At 42.8% G+C, this 21,172-nt stretch overlaps 1 protein-coding gene and 1 long non-coding RNA gene across 3 annotated transcripts in view; one reads left to right on the top strand and one right to left on the bottom strand.

The window, feature by feature from the left end:
- The window catches only part of ncanb (neurocan b), a 174,756-nt gene extending 154,203 nt beyond the window's left edge, over positions 1-20,553 (top strand). For both annotated transcript variants that reach the window (XM_015034813.1, XM_015034814.1), the window contains exons 12-16: positions 5,980-6,138; positions 7,830-7,912; positions 8,855-8,999; positions 14,919-15,101; positions 16,521-20,553. In XM_015034813.1, the coding sequence (XP_014890299.1) occupies positions 5,980-6,138; positions 7,830-7,912; positions 8,855-8,999; positions 14,919-15,101; positions 16,521-16,657 (707 nt within the window). In that variant the 3' untranslated portion in view covers positions 16,658-20,553. The remainder of the gene's footprint in view (positions 1-5,979; positions 6,139-7,829; positions 7,913-8,854; positions 9,000-14,918; positions 15,102-16,520) is intronic.
- On the bottom strand, positions 2,509-3,115 carry LOC106948917 (uncharacterized). The gene is made up of 2 exons (XR_001425283.1): positions 2,953-3,115; positions 2,509-2,873 (listed from the first exon to the last, which is right to left on the bottom strand). It is a non-coding gene; the product is annotated as an uncharacterized LOC106948917 (long non-coding RNA).
- Positions 20,554-21,172: the final 619 nt, after the last annotated feature.

Below are 21,172 nucleotides of genomic sequence, written 5' to 3'. Positions count from 1 at the left end.
CCGCTAGCTAAAATCCCTGGCCTAAACACCCACCCCCCCGTTTGATATTCAGTTTTTTTTTTTTTTTTTTTCCCTTCTAGACAGAAAGGCATCAATTTCTTGTGCTTGCATATCAGCCTGCTCCATCGGCATCAATCGGCAAAGACTCATCTGGGGTATAATTATGCAGAGCGATTCCTCAGACTGGCATCGGTCATTCCTGTTGTGCTCTCCAGCTCCGACGCGGCAACATTCATTAGTGCTAATTGTGAGAATCACACTATTAAGATGTTCCATTAATCAACACCAAGCTCATAATAGCCATTATTAAATCCTCAGCCGTTTGCACATTCCTGACACACTCGCACTTTTTTTTTTTTTTTGACACTGGCTATCAGCAGATTCTCGCTCTCACTCATTTCTTTCCTCGGCGGACCACTGTCATCTGCCCTCTCGCGAACGGCACACTGAGCTGTCAGCTTTCAAAGAGGCGAAGCAAAGCACACACACGCACGCGGGCGCGCTCCCCTACACCGCGTGTGTAAATGCAAACAGCCGCTTCATCGTTCAGGGGGATCTAAAAGAGCCAGGCACCCGACACATCACTCGGCGATGTGGATAAACGACCCAATCAGTTCGCTGGAAGTTTATGGCCTTTTATTTCCTAACTGCTGTTCGCTGGAGTCTCTGGGAATATTAATCGGCCCCCACCTCCCTCTCTCCCTCCCTCTCTGTCTGACAGAGTAAAAATGAGAAAAAGGAGACAAGTTGAATAATGTCTAAATATTTGAAGAGGTTGATGTGATGTCGGGCTTTGAGCCGCGCTGTCAGCGAGTGGGAGAAGAAATCAGCAGAGACTTCGCTGAAGATCTGAGGGGGAGAAAACATGGCTGTTTATTTTTGATCTCTTTTTTTTTTGTATTTCTCTTCTCGTCTCTTTATCTTTTTTCTTTGTTTTCTTTACACCCACTCTGGAGTTAGCTGCTCTTTTTTTTTTTTAGGCCTCCTGAGGCATTGGCATTTCTGCTTGCAGCTTATATTTCAAACCCATTGGTTAAGGCTCTAATCAGAGCAGCACTGGGCCACCGGTCATGTTTTTTTTTTTTTTTTTCCCCCCTCTCCAACATAGGGTGTGTACAAAAGTGTGAATTTCTGTGTGCTTCCTCTCTCTTTCCCCTCCTGTCACACCTACCCCGAGTCTCCTGTCCCTGTTCTTGTAGATAACAAACCTTTCTCTACCTCCATGAGCCAAACTGGACCAACTCCCAGGGCTAATACAATGTACCAGCTGCCATGTGGGTGGACACTTTTAGCAGCCGGCAACCAGGTTAGATGCTGGCATAAAAGCCAAAGTTAGCTGTCAGCAGATAAAATGACAAGCAGCACTGCCTGATTCCGGCTCCAAAAGACCTGAGACAACATCGGGCTGGTTGTTGCTTCATCAGATGTTTGTGCTCGCAAGCATGCCGAGGAAACTACTGCTGCGAAACGTGGACTCTCTCTTCAGCTCTTTGCCGTCCTCACCCCTGAAACAATTACACGTTGACTGATTTCTCTAATGGAAATCTGAAAAGTGTGGCGTGCATTTTGTATTCATTCCCCTCGAGTCTTTAAAGGACCACCTTTCGCTGCAGCTAAAGTGCCAATTTTGTTTGTTTTTATTTTTGTTTCTACCAGCTGCTGTACATCTAGAGACAAGAAAAGGTTTCAGTCAGATTGGATTCACAGCATCACCTTTTTAGTCCAACCTCAGACCCCTGCTTAGATGTAATGTTGGGAAATAAATCAATGTCGCAGTAGACACATCATCAATATTAATAGATAATATGTCTGATAGATTATCCAGTAATTTTACTGAACTTCGTCTCCGATCTACAACCGCACAGCATTGTGGGGGATGTAGGCCAAGATGGGTGGCGTCAGCTAACTCACTCGCTCTTTGGTTACCTAGCAACAACGTGTTGCGTGCCTTGCGCAGCAGCAGTTTCAGGTCCTGCCATCGTGCTTCGTAACTGGAATGAAAACTGTGGTTAGGATAGGAAAGGTCACACCGCCAGTAATTCAGATATTTAAAACAAAAAACTAGTCAATAATTATCAATATCCACTGATATAAGATGCTTACATTGTGATATGTTTTTCAGCCCTTTGCTGGAATTAGCATTACATGCACACTGTTTACTAAGTAGGTGAGTAAAGTAGGCTGCCTGCATGCGACAATTTGCAGATTTTTATACGCAAGAAACCATGCATCGTTTTCCTTCCACTTCGTAAAATACTTTTTGTCGGTCTGCATCATTAAATCCCAATAAAATAGTTGCCGTGGAAACGTTAGCAGGGCGATGCTTTTTAAAAAAAAAGTCCATTTTCCTTTTACAGATTAAACATTTTGCCAAACATGGGAGATGAACAACTACTGAAACACGGCAGCAATGCCTTGCAGGGCGCAACGGCCTTCTCCTGATCCTTAATGTGTCATAATGTGAGGTACCAGGACTCTAAGGCAAGCAACAACTACGGAGACCAAACGCAGTTTAACAGATTTATTAAACAATAAGGTGTAAATGGAGGGAGGATGGAGAGGTGTAGATCAGCGGCAGCAGGGAGGAACCGGGCCAGAGGAGGAACTGAGAAATGGGTGAGCGGTTAGACAGAGGAATAATGACGGGAATGATGGTGTAACCCGGTGATGGCTTACGGTTTGAGGGTTCTGATGAGCAGAGGAGGGTACAACAGTTGGGGCATTGAGGTGGAGGAGTTCCAGCAGGCAACTGAGGGTGGACAGGCAGCAGCAGGGTGGTGGTTATGGAGGAATCCTGGGGCTAGGCCGAGCAAAACAGCGAGGGTAAGGTAGTCCAGGTGGATCCGAATCTCAGAGAGCGGTCAAAGCTGGTACTAGGAGGAAGGAAGAGATGGGAGAGACGTCAGGAACTAGTTAAACACTTTCGACACAGCACTGAGAGCTAGAGTGTACCACTGTAGAAGCAGAACCATCTAGCATCTTCTTCCGGGAAGCCGCTCCTACTAAAGGCCCTTGCTGATTGGAGATTATGAGCACCAGCTGGATCCCATCAGCCTGCCACCCTGAAAATGTAGAGAAAACACTCCCCTGCAGAACCCAACATAATGAGAATAAAGATTTCCTGCAGAGTCCAACTTATTGCACAGGCTTTGAAAGCCCAGCACCTCGCACCAACTGGATATGCAGCCGTGTCTCGGTTCAGCTGCTCCAGTCGCTTTTCTCAGTTGATTGCTGGAGACAGGTGAGGCTCAGGTAGCTGACTGTGTCCTGGTGAGTGGGGCATTACATGTGATGCTGCGTTAAGGTCCCAGGCTCTGTTGCAGCGTGTGTGACTGCAGAGCTGTGACAGGCTCTGCATGGAAGATGTGAGCTCTGGCACGGACCTGCCAGGGGCAGCGGGTGAAGGCAGCGCAGAGTGTCCTGCTGAGCTGAAGCTCATGAAAGCCACGCTCAGCTTCTTTACTCTGTCCAGGGTTTTATCATGCTCTTCCCCCGTTGCGGCTGAAGCCTCGGATCTTTGTCGCTCCCGTCCACACAATTCGCAGAGTGTCCTGTCAGACATTTGTTATATTTTTTTTTTTTTTTTTTTTTTTTTTTTGTTTTTCTGCAAACTTTCTTGCTCTTCAGTAAATCTTTGTGTCGTTCCTCTTAAGTTCTTCAAGTTTTTCCACTCGTCAAATCTCTATTTTGCTTGTTGGCATCATTAGTGAGGCCAAAAACAGCGGTAAAAGTTCTTTCGATTCTTTTTTTTTTCCCAAGCGTTTCTAGTGAAGCGCATTATCAGCTTGTCTCTGAGCAAGAAAAAGGCTTTTGGTAAAACACGGTGGGGGGGGAAAAAATGTGACTTCTTAATTCTGTCTAACAAAAGATTGAGCTTCATGTCTTCAGGGAAAGATTAAATGCTAGCATCCAGAATGCCAAAATGAAAGAGCGTCTCAGCTCATGTTGAACCCAGTTTCGTTTTGCCCCGAATTAATGAGCTGGACCGGAGGGGCCGCTGAGTACCGGGAGCAAGCGAAACCTGTTAGGACGGCTAATTGAGTTTTATGTTTTCAGCATATTTTGAGGACCTGAGACTAAAAATCTCTCATCACCGGGAGATATCTGAGGAGGAGAACTAATGAGACAAAACGCCACATCAAAGTTATCAACAGAATTACGACGAGCAACTTCCAGGCCTGCTTAATGGATATCAGGAAGCAGACAGAAAGAGCCACTCCAATACGTTTGTGACTGAATATTTGGTCTGAGCTCAAGAGTGAATTAGCGTATGAAACAGACAAAACAGAAAAGCAATTGTTTGGATTAACCGTGGTTAATCCAGTACTATGAAGTTACCCTGTCTCTGCTGACGAAGGTTTTACTCCCTGCAAAAAGGAGGGTAATTCAAACCGACAGCAAAACCGACAGCTTGCTCTACTTTCTCATTGATTAAGGTCATCATTACTTGGTCACTTGGCGGAAACTCAAAAAGCAACGAAGCTAAAATCCCAAATGGTCGGTTGATCCTTAAATGCAGAAAAAGCTCAAACTGAGATAATACGGCAGGAGTAACGCATCCGGTCTGGACTCAGAAGAACACAGTGAATCTTAAAAGTTCGTATTCAAGAGGATCTTGCAGCGAGCCACAAAATTTGCAATTAACAAAGATGAAGGATGAGGATGGGCCTGACTCACTGGTATAGATGCATTTTCAAACAGTGCAAAAGCGCCCAAAGCATTAAGTGACACTGTACAAAACTTACTAAAAATCGTCAAAAGATATTTCAAGTGCAAACATTTTACAGACCTGCCATCATTTCATTTACGGAGTTACTCAGACTTTGACCTCGGTTGTGCCTTCACCTTTCATGTTTTCCGCAGCGAATTTCTGCGTCCAAACTCACTTTGTTTAGTTTGCAGACACCGTGTCTGCGAAGCCGCAAATAATGTGCTTTATCTCACCCCGTGAGGCAGGCCTTGTCACAATAACACACTCCACTCCATTTGATGAAGCTATGTCATTCATCTTTATGGCGCTGTACTCCAAAAAGGTTGCAGTGAGAGCGAGATTTTCAGGCTCTTACTTCAGATTACATCTCAAAACATCCTATTGTGTAATACTTCACTTTTTCCTCTCGTGTCCTTCGCGGTTAAATCTAGATCTTTCGTCATACTAAAGGGGGCCCCATAAGGTCCAACTTGAACAGCGGTGTTGCTTCATATTTGTTGTTGGAGAAGCTTGGGCTCTTTTTCTGATTATCATACCGTTGGCAAAGAAGACTTTCCATCGATTATGCATAAACCCGCTTGTAAAGCATTCAAACGGTGCAAAGCTTAAGCCGAACGCCACGCACACATCACGTTTTACACAGTGACACAACGCAGCCCTCACCGAGATGACAGAGGAGGGAACAGATGTAAAAGATGAAAGGAGAGAAGGAGGAAGAGATAGCAGGATGGGTGGAGGGAGAGTAAGTGCGCTGACAGGACTGTGACGGGGCTTAATTACCAAGCGAGCGCCGCTCGCTGGAAGCCATTTCTAAGGATTGTTGTCATTTGAACGGATTAAAACGCCTTTCCACTGGACTAAGCTGTCTCACTGCCGGCTTGCATCTGTGGTGGATTAGAAGTCGAGTCGAAGACAGAAAGCAGAAAAGGGTACGGAGGCAGAGAGCAGTGTCACAAAGGGCACTTTAAGGCAAAACGGTGCAAGAGGGGAGATGGGGGGTGGGGGGAGGGGAGATTCACGAGAGAAGAAAAAATCCCGTACGCCACGAGACAGGAAACGGGCCGTGTGAACACACAAAGACATCTGAAAAGATTAATAACCTCTCCCTTCTGATAGTCTTGGACTCTCCTTCTCTCTGTTTTGTTACAGTGTGGATGTTTACCAATTTCAGTAAAAAAGAAAAAAGAAAAAAAAGCATGCATAAATTTCAAGATGAGCCTTTTTTTTTTTTTTTAGTTAACGCTTCTTGTCTCCCTCCCCTCTCGCAGACCTCGAGGGCTGCGAGCACTCGTGGAGAAAGTTTCACGGCCACTGCTACAGGTATTTCAGCCGTAGACACACCTGGGAGGACGCCGAGAAGGACTGCAGGGAGCACAGCGGTCACCTGGCCAGCATCCACACTGCAGCAGAGCAGAGTTTCATCAGAGGTGGGTGGAGGTCACAATCTATTCACAGAGAGAAAACCTACAGAAACCAGACCTGGGAGGGGATTTCATCAAAGCAGTGCAGTCTCTGTATTTATTTGAAATGGTTTTGCTTACGTGCTACTTCTTTTGTTATCGCTAATAGATTCGCTGAGCACATTATGACGAATCGTCACAAATGCAGGAGGTGCAGAAGAAACTCGCGAGAGAAAGTGTTTTAATCATTTTTTTATGATTATATTATTTTTTTTATTTTTTTATTTTTTTTTTTTACAGAAAACTTCTAATCCTCAACAGAGGAGCCAAAACTCAACACATATATGACTGCAGAGTTCTTACTGGCCGTTGAAGTCAAGACGTAACCACGAAGTTTGGAAAAAGAAAAATGACAGATTAATTTTGGAATAAAACGATTTGATTGAAATCAAACCTGCATCAGCATAAAATGATGACATGTAGTCTATTATTCAAAGCTTTTAATTTAGCTAGATAAGGGAGAAAATGGTCAAAGCAACAGTAAACTGATTTTATAATTCACTATTTTTGATTTAAAAAGTATTGTGCAAAACTGACAGATACTGTCCTTTTGATAATGATTTCTTTTTTCTTTTTTTTTTCTTCACAAACTGAAGGTGATCAATTCACCTTCAGGCTTTTTGAGATTTTTTTCCAAGAACGAATCAGACAGAGTTCAGTTCCCCCCCCCCCTCCCCCGAATTACTTCTTTCATGATGTCACACAAGGGAGTAGAGGGTTTGAGGTGATTCTTCGAAATACGTCTACAGATGTGCCTCCAAGCCGTGTTATCAACAACTGGGTCTCTGTATATTGTGCAAAGAAACAGTAACCTCAGCTTGTGTATGCTACACCTACTTCATTTAAAGCAAATACATATTTCTTTGTTTTTTTATGGTAAGTAAATATAGAATTACAAGTTTTCTAGTTAAACGAGTGTCTGATTCCTATACTTCTGCTTGTCTCAGGCTCACTGTACAGTGTGTTTGTCGACCAGCCGTTTGTTTCAACGTGAACATACTCTGTTCTGTCTCTTGGTGCCTCGTCTCTTCAGCGCCTCCGTTTCCCCCTCCAGCGGCACTCTATCGCCACTTGAGTTATAACATCAGGATCACCAGCAGCATGATCCTGAAATGTTCAACTCGCTGTCTGTCTCAGTGAGGCCACAGTGCCATCCATCCACCACCACTTCTGTTTTTTTTCTTTTTTTTCAAAATTTCCAAAGAAAAAAAGTGCTCAGTTGAAAATGTGTGTCTCCACCCCTGCAATAAAGGGTTCAGAGCCATTAGCAAGATTAATGGACCCAGTAATGATGTTAATCGTCAACGTGATTGAAATTTTAATACGTACAGTATGTGCAGGGACTTTTGCACGCCCACACATGCAAATGAGTTTAAGCCAAAATTCCATTAGGGAAATTTCATTCACAAAAACAAAACAAACCAGTCAACAGTCACCATTAGTGCGTCTCAGACATTACTGGTTCCTGTTGTTGTCTCTCAGCTGCAGCCAGAAGACCTTCAGTCTTAACCCAGGAAACTTCATTTGGATATTTCAGCTCATACATTCTTTGTGTTTTAGGCAGACTTGGAGAAACACCATTACATTTTAGCAAAAGTGTTGGTTAAATATAAGATTTCTAAGTCTTGATTTATTCGTTTGTCCTACGTCTGACACAGGTCTGAGCCATGACAATACCTGGATCGGGCTGAACGATCGTACGGTGGAGGACGACTTTCAGTGGACGGACAAGACAGACCTGGTGAGGACGCAGTTACTTCTAACCAGCAGAGATTAAAATGCTACATATGAAGGATGTGATTTGTTACCAACATCGTTGCAGGATTTGTCACTAATATAAAACTAAAGGTAAATATTGGAAAATCGCCCACACCAACGAAAACAAACACAGCGGTAAATGCAGACAGAACTTTACAAAAATCCAAATACCGTGAACAAGATTACTTGAAGCGCATGAGACTGCATAATCCTGGTTTCATGAGAATGAGAAGAAGTGGAATTTTGGTTGTATTTTTGAAAAAAATACAAAGTCTTTTTCTCTCCACAAAATCTGTAGAGGTTTCATTAATTGCAAATTGTGTAAAAATAAATTAAACATGATCTAGTGGATTCCAGACACCTTAAAAACAGTGAAATGGCCCTTTAGCTACAATGTAGCAGGAAGTTAGATTATATCAAATGCCAGCTGTGGTTTTCTCAGACTGCTTGCAAATTGTTTTTACCTAATTTGTACCTCATTCTGGCACCATTTATCTGTTCTGCAGATAACCCAGAGTATTCCCACAAAAGCTATTTTAAGGAAACGGAGGATTTCCCAATGTTAATGTAACCAAATTTTAGCAGCAAGTCTCACCAAATCTTTATTAGCTGATTCTGACGGCATATCAGAGAAGTACTTCCTTTCTCTGTTCGAAACAAACATCTCAAACATAGCGTCTGTTTCAAAGCATTTCCCTTCATATTCAGAGCTGACAAAAAAGCACAAACTCATTTCAGCAGACACCTAGAAATCACTTTTAGAGATGGATGACACTTTGACAAGAAATCTAATGCCGTTTTAATGAGATCTTATTGCCTCCCCATAGTGAATAAAACTGTATAATCAAAAAACATTCAACACGCTTTTTATTCAGCTGTTGTCTTAATTAACTTTCTGCGTGTGTGCTTTTCTTTACGTCTGCAGCAATATGAAAACTGGCGGGAAAACCAGCCGGACAATTTCTTTGCCGGAGGAGAGGACTGCGTGGTAATGATCGCCCACGAGAACGGCAAATGGAACGACGTGCCTTGCAACTACAATCTGCCCTACGTCTGCAAGAAGGGAACAGGTGAGAGCCTGGGGCTGCGGTACGAAGCGGCACTCGGCAGGACGGGAGAGAAATTCGTCAGATTCAAAGAGCGAGACCGAGGAGCAGGGGCTGAGCAAGACGGAGACGGCGGAAAACAACTCTGCTCCTCTGTTCAGTTTGAGACTCAAAAGTGCAATTATGAGGAATATATATATTTAAAAAAAGGAGAGCAAAAGTTTCTTCTGTGAATTTTTTTTAAATGTAAATCAGTTCAGAAGTGTTCCTGCTGTTAAACCTCAGGGATTGATATATTAAAAAAAACCTTAAGATGATTATGAACACCCTGACTGTGTCATATTTTACATTACACACGCCTCCTGTATGGAGGTAGATATTACCTCTGAGCCTCTTCAATCAGGACACGTTCAGCTCTTCAGAGCCTCCCTACCTGCGTTCGCATCGTCCTCTTTTCCTGGCGTTAGGCAGCTCTCAGCACGCTGCTCATAAATTATTGTCATAAAACTTGGTCTTCGTAGACAACAGAGCAAACATATGAACTAGTTTGTTCCTTTGTGAACTTGTTGGCACCTGTTGAGGTTTCTCTCTGTGCTACACCCAGAAAACTGCCACTGATTTCCATACAGGACGCATTTAAGATCAAAGGCACATGGGCCTTCTTCTCTTAGCGACGACTTCCACACCGCAGGTTGTTTCTGGCAGTGCGACCAGGTAAACGTCGGTGAAAGATTTTTTGACCTTTTATCTGGCCTGCAACAGTGAATTTCTCTGAGCATCTCTTTGACTGATCTATAAATCAGCAATTAACCGGTTGTTTTAAATGGCAACGGAGACGAGAAACCGAAAACACAAATGGATCCACGACTAATTAAAGGTTTTGCTGAGGATGTCGCAGTAAAGAGCTGTGAAGGAGAAAGCTAGACAGCCATTATAATTTAACCAAATCAAGTCTGCCTCTCCGCAACACTGACGTAACGTTAGAGAGCCCTCCGGAGGCGGTCCTACTTCTATTTCAGAATAAGCGCAGAGCTGTTTCCTTCACAAGGAAGGTGTTGCACCACCTCTGAAGCACACTGTCACAAGTCCCCAGCATCCGGCCCACCTCTGACCTCAATCAGTCACTTGAAATCACCAGAATCTTTTCATCTTCCCGCTGCTCCCCGCCGTCAGCCCCCTCTTCACTCCAAGTTACCCCCCGCGCGCCGTCTTGTCCGATCAGTGGAGTTTGTCAGCGCCACGCTGCGAGTTCCCCACCGGATTTCTAATTACCCCCGCTCAGGTGATCTGTTTGTCTTCTAGTCACATGAAGCTATCAGACATTGATCGACCACCTGGGAGACAGTCAAGGAGGCGCATCAAGCAGCTGGCGATGATTTTTTTTTCCTGTTTAATTCAGAAGAGGAAAGAGATTAAAATGAGTAACATTATATATAAATATATATGTATATACAGGCTCCTCACAAAACAGTCTGTTTAGATGCTGTTCAAATACCGAGCCTCATTACTGATCTACTTGTTGAAACTGGGAAAATTGTTCACCTTCGGATTACATTTTCATTACAAATACAGAATATTAAGTTGCTAAACTTGATGTCAAATTCTACATTTTGCATTTTCGTAGAAGAGATAGAGTGTGTTAACTTATTTTAGTAAAAGTATGTTCTTTTTTTGCCATTTTTACTGTGACAATAATGCACCACTAAATAGCATTTTGAGGAAAATTTGGAAACGTAGACCTATTACAGGTTAGTATTAAATCAGTAATTTCTTAATGGTAATGAAAAAGTTATAAGTGAAATAATCTGTCACTGAAATATTACATGTTTTACTTAAAACAAGCTCCATTTCTTTCTAAAAAGTTACTTTGAACTTAGTTTGGTCTTATTTCAAGCGCACTAAGATATTTACGCTAGATTCTAGACCAAAAATACTTTAAGGTTTTGTGTTTTTGCAACGTGTATATATTTAGCGTTCGTTTTTGCTCTAAGAAAGATTCATACTTTCATCTAGAGAAGTAAAAAACTGCAGAGAGATGACAAGAGCATTATAGGAAAACGACTCAGACCTACTCTGGTTTCGGGACGTTTTTTTTTTTTTTTAATCGCTTTGTATCTCTGTGTTTTAACAGCGCCGCACAACGAAACCATCATCTCTCAGTCGTTCCCTGCAGCCCCGTCACCTGCAACATTCACAAAGACGAGCATTTTGCATTTTGGTCATTTTTAGTAACAAAAAAAGCGAATCTGTCCACATGAAGCTCTTCCACGTGAGCTTCTCTCTCTCTCTCTCTCCCCTGGTCGAAAATGCACACATACAGCCGCTTCACATCTCTCTCGTTTTTTTCCCCTGTCGTGATTGTCAGTGGGTGAGCGGATGCTTTGAGGCCGTAAAGCAGCGATGAGAGGACTCAGCATCAAGCTGTCTGCAGCTCTTCGCGTTCCTCCACCTCACACTGACAACCCCCCGCTACACAGGCATAAAGGCGCAAATAATACCTCTGTAGCTGCTCCCAGCATGAATAAACACATCCAATGTATGCGACTTTTAGAAAACATAAACAAACGTGTCTTGGTAAGCTTTATGAAGTGTACATTTTTTTTTTATATTATTTAAATGCGTGTAAAATTCCTGAACACAAGAGGAAAATATATGAAGTAGTCTAGGTAATCCTGCGGTTTCCAGGTGTACGCCTGCGCCTCCGGTCTGCCGCTGCCTTGTGAACAACTTTTTTTTTTTTTTTGTGTGTGTGGCTTTTCTGGTGTAGATCTTTTCATTCTGACTTATAAGAGTTTGACATCCAGGGTTTTATGCTGCAAAGACCTTTTCTGACTTAAAAAGTGCTCTGTGAAATCTCTGCTTTGGTTGCTTCTTCTGGGTTTAGTGACATTTTCTTTCATCCATCTTTCAGTATATCTGACTCGTCTTGCCATCACTGCAAAATGGAAAAAAAGAAAAAAAAAGAAAGTAAAAGAAAAAAACACTCCACATGGGGAAAAGGCTTGTAGGCAAAGAGAAAACTGCCTTTTAGCCCTCCGTCTTTGTTGACTCAGTGATTTTCCTGTGTCAGAAAGAGTCAGGTTTTCCCCTCCCTTCTTCTTTCACAACCCATTAAACTGTAAATGTGGCATTAGGATTTCCGTCTGAATTAATGATATCGCTTCGCCTTTTTAGAGGCTGTTGAATCATTCACATTGCCAAAACTTACAAAGATACCCTGATTGCGTATTTGCTTATTCCTGTGACGCGCAAATAAAGTTCAAATCGGTGGTAGTTTGACTGTCAGACAGTATTTGAAGTGAGAGCCACGTTTATCGGCACCATGCCGCATTTAATGGTAACGTAATGTGAAGAACGCCTCAAAATATATTAATCTTTTATTGCGGCAGCAAAGTCGTGCATGAAAAATGTATAAAACGGGATGCTTAATTTGAGTGCATTTCTTCATTGGAGGAAAATCCCGTCTTCTGGAAGGAATTGTTTTGAGCAGAATCACTGAATGAAAGTCAAGCGTTTTCATTTATACTTGCTTTCATTCATTTACGACTAATTAGTAGCCCTCTGTTTCTCTGGACTATAAATATGACTCGACTCAGGACATTTCTCATCACCGCTGATCACCGAGGTGGACGACATGTATTGTGTTTGTCTTGTCAGTGACCAGGATGTTAGGTGAGGTAAACTCACAGGTGGAGGACTGCAAACAGTGGCGACATCTTGAGGTTTTTTTAAATCTCCAAAACAGCCATTGGTTGGTTATGAGTGATCCCAGGGGGAAAAAAAGGTCATATTTATACTGCCATCACAAACATTAACATGTAGAGTTTCTTCAGCTTCACTGATACTGGTTAGACGAGCCAGCGGCTGATCGACCAGCGACGAATCTCGTGAAAAATCACGCGGACCCATCATTAACTTTTTACACAGTAGGACATTTTTAATGGAAAGAAATCTGGTGAACTCCACCAAAAAAAAAAGAACTAAAAATGCGTATGAGTACCTATTGGCCTACTTGATATGCTTCGATAGGTTGATTCAAAAAGTATGAACAAGCAAACACAAAAGTGGACCAACAAGTCTGAACAAAAACCGAATGCTGTCCTGTTGAGGATCGGTTGTGCAAAGTATTAACAGCAAAGGTACCAAAAGCTTTGATGACGCGATTTTGTTAAAAACAGTTAGTTCTTAACGTTTGATTTTTCTCACTTGTTGAATAAATGAAGTCGATTTAACAATACTTTTTAGTAACATTTTTTTTTTCGTATAGATTTTGTCTGTCTAAATGCATGTTTTCTTTATATTGTTTATCTATTAGCGATGTTCAGCACTTTGTCTCAGGTGTTACAGCGCTACAAAAAGTTGTTGTTGATGAGGATGATGATTTTTTGTTATTTTTTTAGTACAATTCTGCCTAGAAAAGACATGCAGTTTGGGATTACTACGAAATAAAACTGTACCATTGTGATTAGTTCAGAACTGACTGCGTCACGAATGTCCATTACCAACATTTAGATGAGACCTAACTGTGAGCTGTTAGCTTTTTAAGTGTAGAATAGATGCACATTAAATGTGAAGCAGGTGACAGCTGAGTGTCAGCTCTGTGACTCCTGTAACCAGACAGCCTCAGCCTGCTGGAGTTCTTCCCTGTGGCTCTCCCGTCCCATCAGTCTCTGCACAGCGTGTCAGCCCTATCTCCTGCAGCTTCTGTAAACATTTTTCTCATCCTCGCTCCTCTCCCCTTATGTCAAAATTGCATTTTTTTTTTTTTACCTTGACAGGCGCCCACTCACACTCAGTCTTACACCAACTTTGCTGTCCTGCAGAAACGAAATCCAGATTATGATGTTTTCAGTGCGGTAATGCTCTAAGAAAACCGTGAGCCAAAGTCTGAACGTGTGTCTGTATGTGTCCTTAAATTTGGGATTTTGTAGGGATGATGAACCCATATAGTCCTCACAATTTAAAGACTACTTCTGTAATGAAGAGGGCGGTGTAACCTAGCTAAAGCAGACAACTTGGAAACTATTTTTAAAAATCTCGATAGAGGAAGTAAGACAGGATGTTTTTATGTTTTGTTTTTGCAAAAGAAGTGACATCTATGTTTTAGACAAGGCACACATGCAATAGAGCATAATCTTTTCATTTCTTCATTATTAGTTTATTTCTTTCAAATTATTGCTTTGTTATGAAACCAGGAGCACATTTTATTATTATTATTTTATATCTTAAAGATATTAAAATTTATTCTCCTGTTTTTCTACTGCTCTAAATGACAGAGAGTGCCTACTCATCAAAAATGTAATGGGTGTTTAAAGCATTAGAGCAGCTGCACATCAACATCTAAACAATGTTTGGTAGCCAAGTTATTCAGCTTATTGAGTTTAGCTGTTAAACCTATAAGGTAGTTATAGCGTTAGCACTATAAGGTACTGTTTACATAAATATTCAAATGGGCTAAAAGAACATTTTCCAATAAAGATTGTAGCACACCAGTAATTTTAGTGAATTTTACTACAACTAGATTCCAATAACATTGGGGGGAGGGGAGGTAGCAAAGTAAAGGTTAGTTTTTGCAGTATGATTTATCTGTATAATATTTTGCTGTATGACCTGTTTTGGTTTATAGTTATCAGTTGTTGTTTTTTTCTCGAATGTGTTTGTGAAGTGACTTTTTCACTTCTCCTAATCTTTCTGAGCTTCAAATGCTGGAAAAAAAAAAAATAAAAATAAATCCATGTTTACATGTTGTTGACCATTTGTCCGCATCAGCATTGGCGCTTGGTCTTTTGGAGGCATCTGTGAGCACGTACCCGATGCTGGCATAAATCTGATTAATCCAGGACCGTCGTGCTCGGCTCAGTTCAGGTCCAGCTGCCTTCTTTCGTCCTTGTTTTCCTCTGCTCTGAACTTGCCCTCTTTGTGCTCCCTTGTGTCTCTCCCCAGTGCTTTGCGGCGCCCCTCCCAGCGTGGACAATGCCTTTCTAATTGGCCGGAAGCGTTCCCACTACGACATCCACTCCATAGTGCGCTACCAGTGCGGCGACGGCTTCCTGCAGCGCCATGTTCCCACTGCTAAGTGTCGCGCCAACGGCAAGTGGGACCGACCCAAAATCATCTGCATAAGATGTGAGTTTTGCACAGCACGGTTCTCGCAGACGTTACCTAAAGCCGTGCTTTGGTTTGTTTTATTTTTAGCGCGTTCCCCGCCACGGGTCCCGAACATCGAACCTACATTAGCAGCCCTGAGGCTCGGCTGTCACTGTGAGCGTTGTGGCTCGCCAGCCCTGCTCTCATTATTAATAATTGCAAGCAAAAAAACATTACCGTGGCTGTGGCCTGAATTAATTCCCCTGGGCTTGCTCAGAAGTGATTGGGTATCCTTTGAAGTGCGTTATGCTCAAGGTTGTTCCCCCCCCCCCTCTTTAAAAACATGTTTTACAACAGGTTCAGACTCAATGCAATGGAATAGATGTGTGCTTAATGTTCAGCATTTTTCGCTCTTTTTTGCATGTTCATGACGCAAAAACCCAGGAATAAAATAGTCAGGTTCATCGACCTTAAACCCTTTCACATTCTGTTATATTCCAATCACTGTGTTCAGTGTATTTTCATGGGATTTTATGCGACAGACATAAAATCTGTCGCATTAAAGTGATGTTACTTGTTTCACAGTAACATCACTTTGAGAAAAAGATTTTTAGAAATACACGTTTGACCCGGTGTCCTGCATGTTACATGTCTTCCCCTGGTCCAACACACCTCGGTCAAATGATGGCTCTAGCAACTACAACCAGGAAGAGAAGTGAGCCAAGCAGGACTCCGGCCCCGGAGGGCTGACTCTGGATTTAAAATGTCCTCCCTCTGTCGCACACCTTCCCCTTTCTTAGCGTTTACAGAGTTAATTTTGTTCTGATCAGATTTGACTCTCAGACTACACAGGAAGCAGAAAGTCAAGAGGACACGCAAGGAGCAAGATTCACTTTAATATTCCACAAGCCGAGGCTCGCGTTGCTCAGAGAGTGACAGTAATGATGAAATACTGAAATAATGTAGCTTTCTGCTCAAACTGATAAAGACGCCATTGCTTCTTCTGACTCCTAATCTGTGGAAGCGGACTGTTTTGACGCGCCGCGAGTTAGAAAATTTGTAAGCGTTCGTCGCAGATGACACGTCGGACCGATACGATTTGACGACGACGCCCCGGGACGAGCTCTCACCTCGGTGAGAGGGATGGGAGTGGGTGGCTATCTCGGCGCGCCCCTTGCTTAAAGGCGCCCGGTCCACGCAGTGTGAGATTAAACAGATAAGCCCTCAGCGTTTCAGGCTCTGCACGGAGAATGGGACGTTCTGACCTTGCTGCTCTTTGATCCCCTCTCCCTTGCGTCCTGCCTGGTTCCACCGCCTTCGACAATCCATCTGAAAGCCTGTGATGTTCCCCCTGGGATGCATGTCTGTCTTCCAGGTTTTTTTCTCTTTTTTTAACTCTAGAACTCTACTTTAATAAATCACACTGTTTCTTTCTCTCTCTCTCTCTCGTTTCGCCAGCTCGGCGGGCCCATCGTTACCGACGCCACCACCACAAGGCGAGGAGGGAGCGCAGGAAGCACAAGCGGCATGGCCACAGAGAGGGGGGGCACCACGGAGGGGAGCTCAACCAAGGCCACAACCACGCCCGCTTCTGAACCAAAAGAACACAAGAAAAAAAGATTGGCACCCTCCTTCTTTTTTTGTTCTCTTCTCTGCTGCAACCTGCAGCTCGCCTGTCTCCCCCGTTGTCCTCATTTCCCCAAATACCGCTTCAAACTCTCAGCCCATGAACTCCCCGCGCCCCTGTTTTTTTCTGTTCTGCCCTCACTCCCCCACCCACCTCCTCACCCCCTGGTGCACAGAGGCAACCTGCTTATTAGTCCCCTCTGATGCCTGCCAAAGTGCTGCCAGGTGTTGCCAGGACTCTAACAACCACACTGACATCCCTTCTTCTTCTTCTTTGTTTCATTTTTGGGCTCCAGCTCTTTTGTCTTGTCCTCTACCCTCTCAGATGATCCAGTTGCTCTCCCTTTCTTTGAGCTCAGCCCTTGACCTGTTTTTTTTTTTTTTTTTTTTTTTTTGACAGAAAAAGAGGAAGAAAAAAAATAAAAACATTTTCAGTTTGAGTATGGACTTTCTTTGGCGAGAAGTGGTTTTAGTGTGAACTGTAAATAGGGGTGACATCACTGGAAATGCCGTATCAAAGTCAGACGAGTCAATGGGAGACGTCGTGATATTGACTTGAGCCTTTTGTCTATCGAACAGTTATTTTTTACAAATGCTCTGTGTTTTATCTCCTGATTCTGCTGCTTTTCGGTTTGCCCCTTTGTAAGACACTGTTGCGGACTGGCAGCGCCGCCGCCGCTGCGTCGTTCTGACACAGATTTAGCTGATTTTTGAACCAGAGGCGGTTGTAATTGAGTTATTTGAATTGTTAGCGTTGTATTTTTTCTTGTCGGTGTGAGACAGTTGCTTTAGATCAGATGATGAAAGCCCAGAGGAAAAATGGATAGTGGCTCTGATTTCTGGCTCACCTAAATAAATCATCTGAGCCATCTCGAACGGTTGAAGGTGTGCCGACACCTCCTCTCCCCACCCCACTCCCCGTCACTCCCAGGGTTAACCTGCACATTTGATACCGATTGTCTCAACTCAGCTCAAAACTTCCAACATTTGTTTTCTGGCGTCACAACGAAGGGGAAGTAGAACGGCGAGGGTCCTAAGATTTAAGACAGTTTTTCAAGGCTCCACGCAAAGATATGTTGAGTCACTAAGATTTTATCTGCTGAAGTTAAACATTTTTAGCGAGTGATTAAAATCCCACCACGGAAGCACTGAGGTCCGGTGAAAAGTTTACAAACGTGCGTCGCGCCAGGAGTATCATTGTAATATGGATTTAGTAAGAAAATATGTTTGAAGTTTAAATGTCAAGCGGATTTTCTCAAATTCATCCGTCTGTTCATCCGTTTGTCTTGTCCAGATCACCTAAACGAGCCTCAGCGATTTAACAGTCGCACTCAAATCAGTTTGGATGTTCAGAGAAAAATGATAAACCAACTCTTGTTCAAGCTTTCCATAATGACAAATCTGCTGGAAACCCTGCAGATGTTGTTCAGAGGAAATACTTGTTAAGATGGAAGTATTTTTTTTATTTTTTTCGCAGCTAAACAGATTCTTCATTATCTGGGTTTGGTTGCTGCAAAGTAAAGCAGAAACACTGTGACGCTTTTGAATTATTGGTTTATTTATCACAAGTTACACCACGTGATCACGTTCCACATGATCACGTTCCACATGATCACGTTTTACTTTCGTAAGTCAGCCCTGTTGTATAAATACATGAATGAATAGAAATTTAGACTGATGGTGAGAGACATATTCAACTCTAATTGGAGCAAAAGTACTTTATACCTCCACTGAGCAGGAAATGTTTGTGCAAATTTTTTTTACATATATAAAAAGGAAACAGATGATTTGCCCTATCAGCTGTTTTTGATATAACCAACTTATCAGACAGATTTTCCTGAGTGTTTTGTGTCAGAAACCATCTCATGTTTCATCAGAGTAAATGCATTCAATCCCCATTTGTTTGTTTTTTGTTTTTGTTTTTTTTTTTCTTTATAATCAATCTTCAAACACATTGTTATGATATAACCTCTTTCTTATGGCTAACACATTTGGTGGATTTCTGTTTCTTGTGTTGACTTTCCTACTAACATGTATTTAGTGTTGCTCTAGCAATTAAAATGATAAACAAAATAAAAGTGAAGATGGATCCAACACGATTTTTGTCAGATAAGTTGCACATCACATTAGGTTGCTTAGTAGTATTAGTTTTTATCAATTTGTCAGTAAAATTGTCCCCCCCAACAGTCGACTGAGTTGAACAGACATAACCAACTCAGACTTATACTGACTGATGTGAAGCCATTTGTCAGAGCTGCACCGACTGGGGTCGAACATTATCACTGGGAATAAGAAGCTGTGTCGTCGTGTGTAGGAACTCGACGTTCGTGTGTTTTCACGAAGCAGAAGAGTGATGGCGGCTGACGACGGAAAGGGTCGGCGAGGTTAAGGCTTGCCGTTTCTGGGTCAGACAGAAACTCCCACCTGAAGACGGCCGTGGCGCGTGTCGTGCTTTAAAGAGGAGATTGAGGGGGACTGAAAAAGAAAGAAGAAGAACGCTTTGCTCTGTCTTCTCTCAGCTTTACTGTCCAGATAAATCGTTGCTCTTCTTTTTAAAGCCGACCCTCGAGGTTTGTGCTTGTGGGATTATGACCCTCATTCCGGCATGTCTAGCTTTGATGTTTCTTTGTCTTTTGCTGGATCCTTTTTTTCTTACTCTTTTAGTACCTTTGTGCTTTTGAAGGATTCATCCATCTTTGCTCATCCTCTTTTTCTTCATTTTTACATTTTTTTATTTTTAACAGAACGTTAACATTTTCAGTACTGTAGGTCCTACCTGAGGTTGCATGGATCAGAATTTTGTGCCTGATTTTTTTTTTTTTTTTTCCGGTGGTTTTTGTAAAACTTGTACTTACAGATCCTGACTTAAGCCGATTTAAGGTTTTTTTTACAGAGAGAAGAGGAAGACGAGCAGTAAATGGTAAAACTAAGATCTGATCACTGCAGCCTCAGCGTACGGAGCCTGTGCTCTACCACCAGGCCATGTTATGCAGTGTTTTGTCTTTTGTATCTTTTATATTAGCAAAAAGGGCAGTTACCATGGCTATCATGGCAAACATATACCTGTGTCTGAAGGTATATTTGCAGTATAACATTGTTATTCTACAGAGACAGGAGTGGAAAGCTCAAAAGGATGAAAACGGCTTACCTACTTTCTGCTGAATGTCTTGCTCTCGCTCGCTTTCTTGCAGCCTGGACCTACCACGGACTTGTCTCAACGTGTCTTTGAAAAAATATATATATATCTCAAACAGCTTCTTACACTTCTGCATCATTTTTACACACATCAAATAACCTAAAACTAGCTTTCAGTCTTCTTTGCTCACTTGCGTTTCAGCGCGGCACGTTCCTCAGTCAGAATGAGGTGAGATTTTTTCCGTTTCCAAACTCTTGTTCACCAGTCGGTCCACCGGATGATTTCGCTACGTGCTGCATGTTACGGGCAGCGTTAAGGCGAAGTCTGCTATTTGCAGATGATATCTTTGCCTTTGTTTGCCTCCTCTCACCTTGGCTAGGACAACAACAGTAATCTTACACCTTTGTATCGGTTCAATTAATCTCCTGCATGCCTAATTAACAAGCTGCATTATCAGCCCAACCACGGAGCTGCCATGACGGGGGAAGGGTAATGCTGATGGACAGTCAGAGGAGGGTACATGGTGGCTGTCAAAGCCATCAAACCCCTGTCGCTCTGCAGATGTCAGGCTGCTTTCTCTCCCTCCCTCCCGCACCCCCGTCGCTCCTGTAAAATAGATTGACCATAGGTGAGTGAATAAAAGGGCAGATGGAAGGCCCTCTCGCTGCAAACTTGATGCTGAGAGACAGGGTAATTACAGCTGGGACAGACCTAAAAAAAAAAAAAAAAGAAATAATAATGTGATAAAGTTGTAAGAAACCGACTCGAGCTTTGAGCCACGTTGGAGAAACCAAAACCGACGTGACTAAAGCGGATCTTTTTGTGACGCAAAAACAGACCGTGCTCTCCTCACGCAAAGAGATGCCCTCTTTTAAATCCAGCCATCAACCTTTTCTCACAGGAATACAAAACAACAACAAAAGTTTCACCTCAAACATGTTAAATGAGCTCAAACACACACACACACACACACACCAGTTCTTCCTCTGACTTCAAACACAGCGTTTGGTTCCTTTCAAAAATCCTCCTTTTAATCTTCCTCACTCCCACTCGGCTCGCCTTTTCCTCTCCGGGCGCTACAGTCGGAGGCCTGAGGGCAGACAAACACACGGCCGGCCACAAAGCCTTATCATTGCAAATCATAATCACAACAGTGAGCTTGTTAAGATGTTTCGGCCAGCTGTCTCTCAGGCTAGAGGCGGGAGCGACTCCTTGGTGGGAGCCGGTGTTGGTCTGTTTCTTGCTCGTTGAGTCGAAGAGAGGTGTGAAACATTCAGGGCGTCTTCGTGCCTGAAATTTCCATGAATCAGCTCGATTATTTAGCTCTTTGAGATGTGGCTAAATATGG

Source organism: Poecilia latipinna, unplaced genomic scaffold (assembly GCF_001443285.1).
Source record: "Poecilia latipinna isolate Pla-1442-1.1 unplaced genomic scaffold, P_latipinna-1.0 Scaffold313, whole genome shotgun sequence".
NCBI lineage: Eukaryota > Metazoa > Chordata > Actinopteri > Cyprinodontiformes > Poeciliidae > Poecilia > Poecilia latipinna.
Note: the sequence above shows the minus strand (reverse complement) of the source record. Positions and strands in the feature narration are given on the sequence as shown.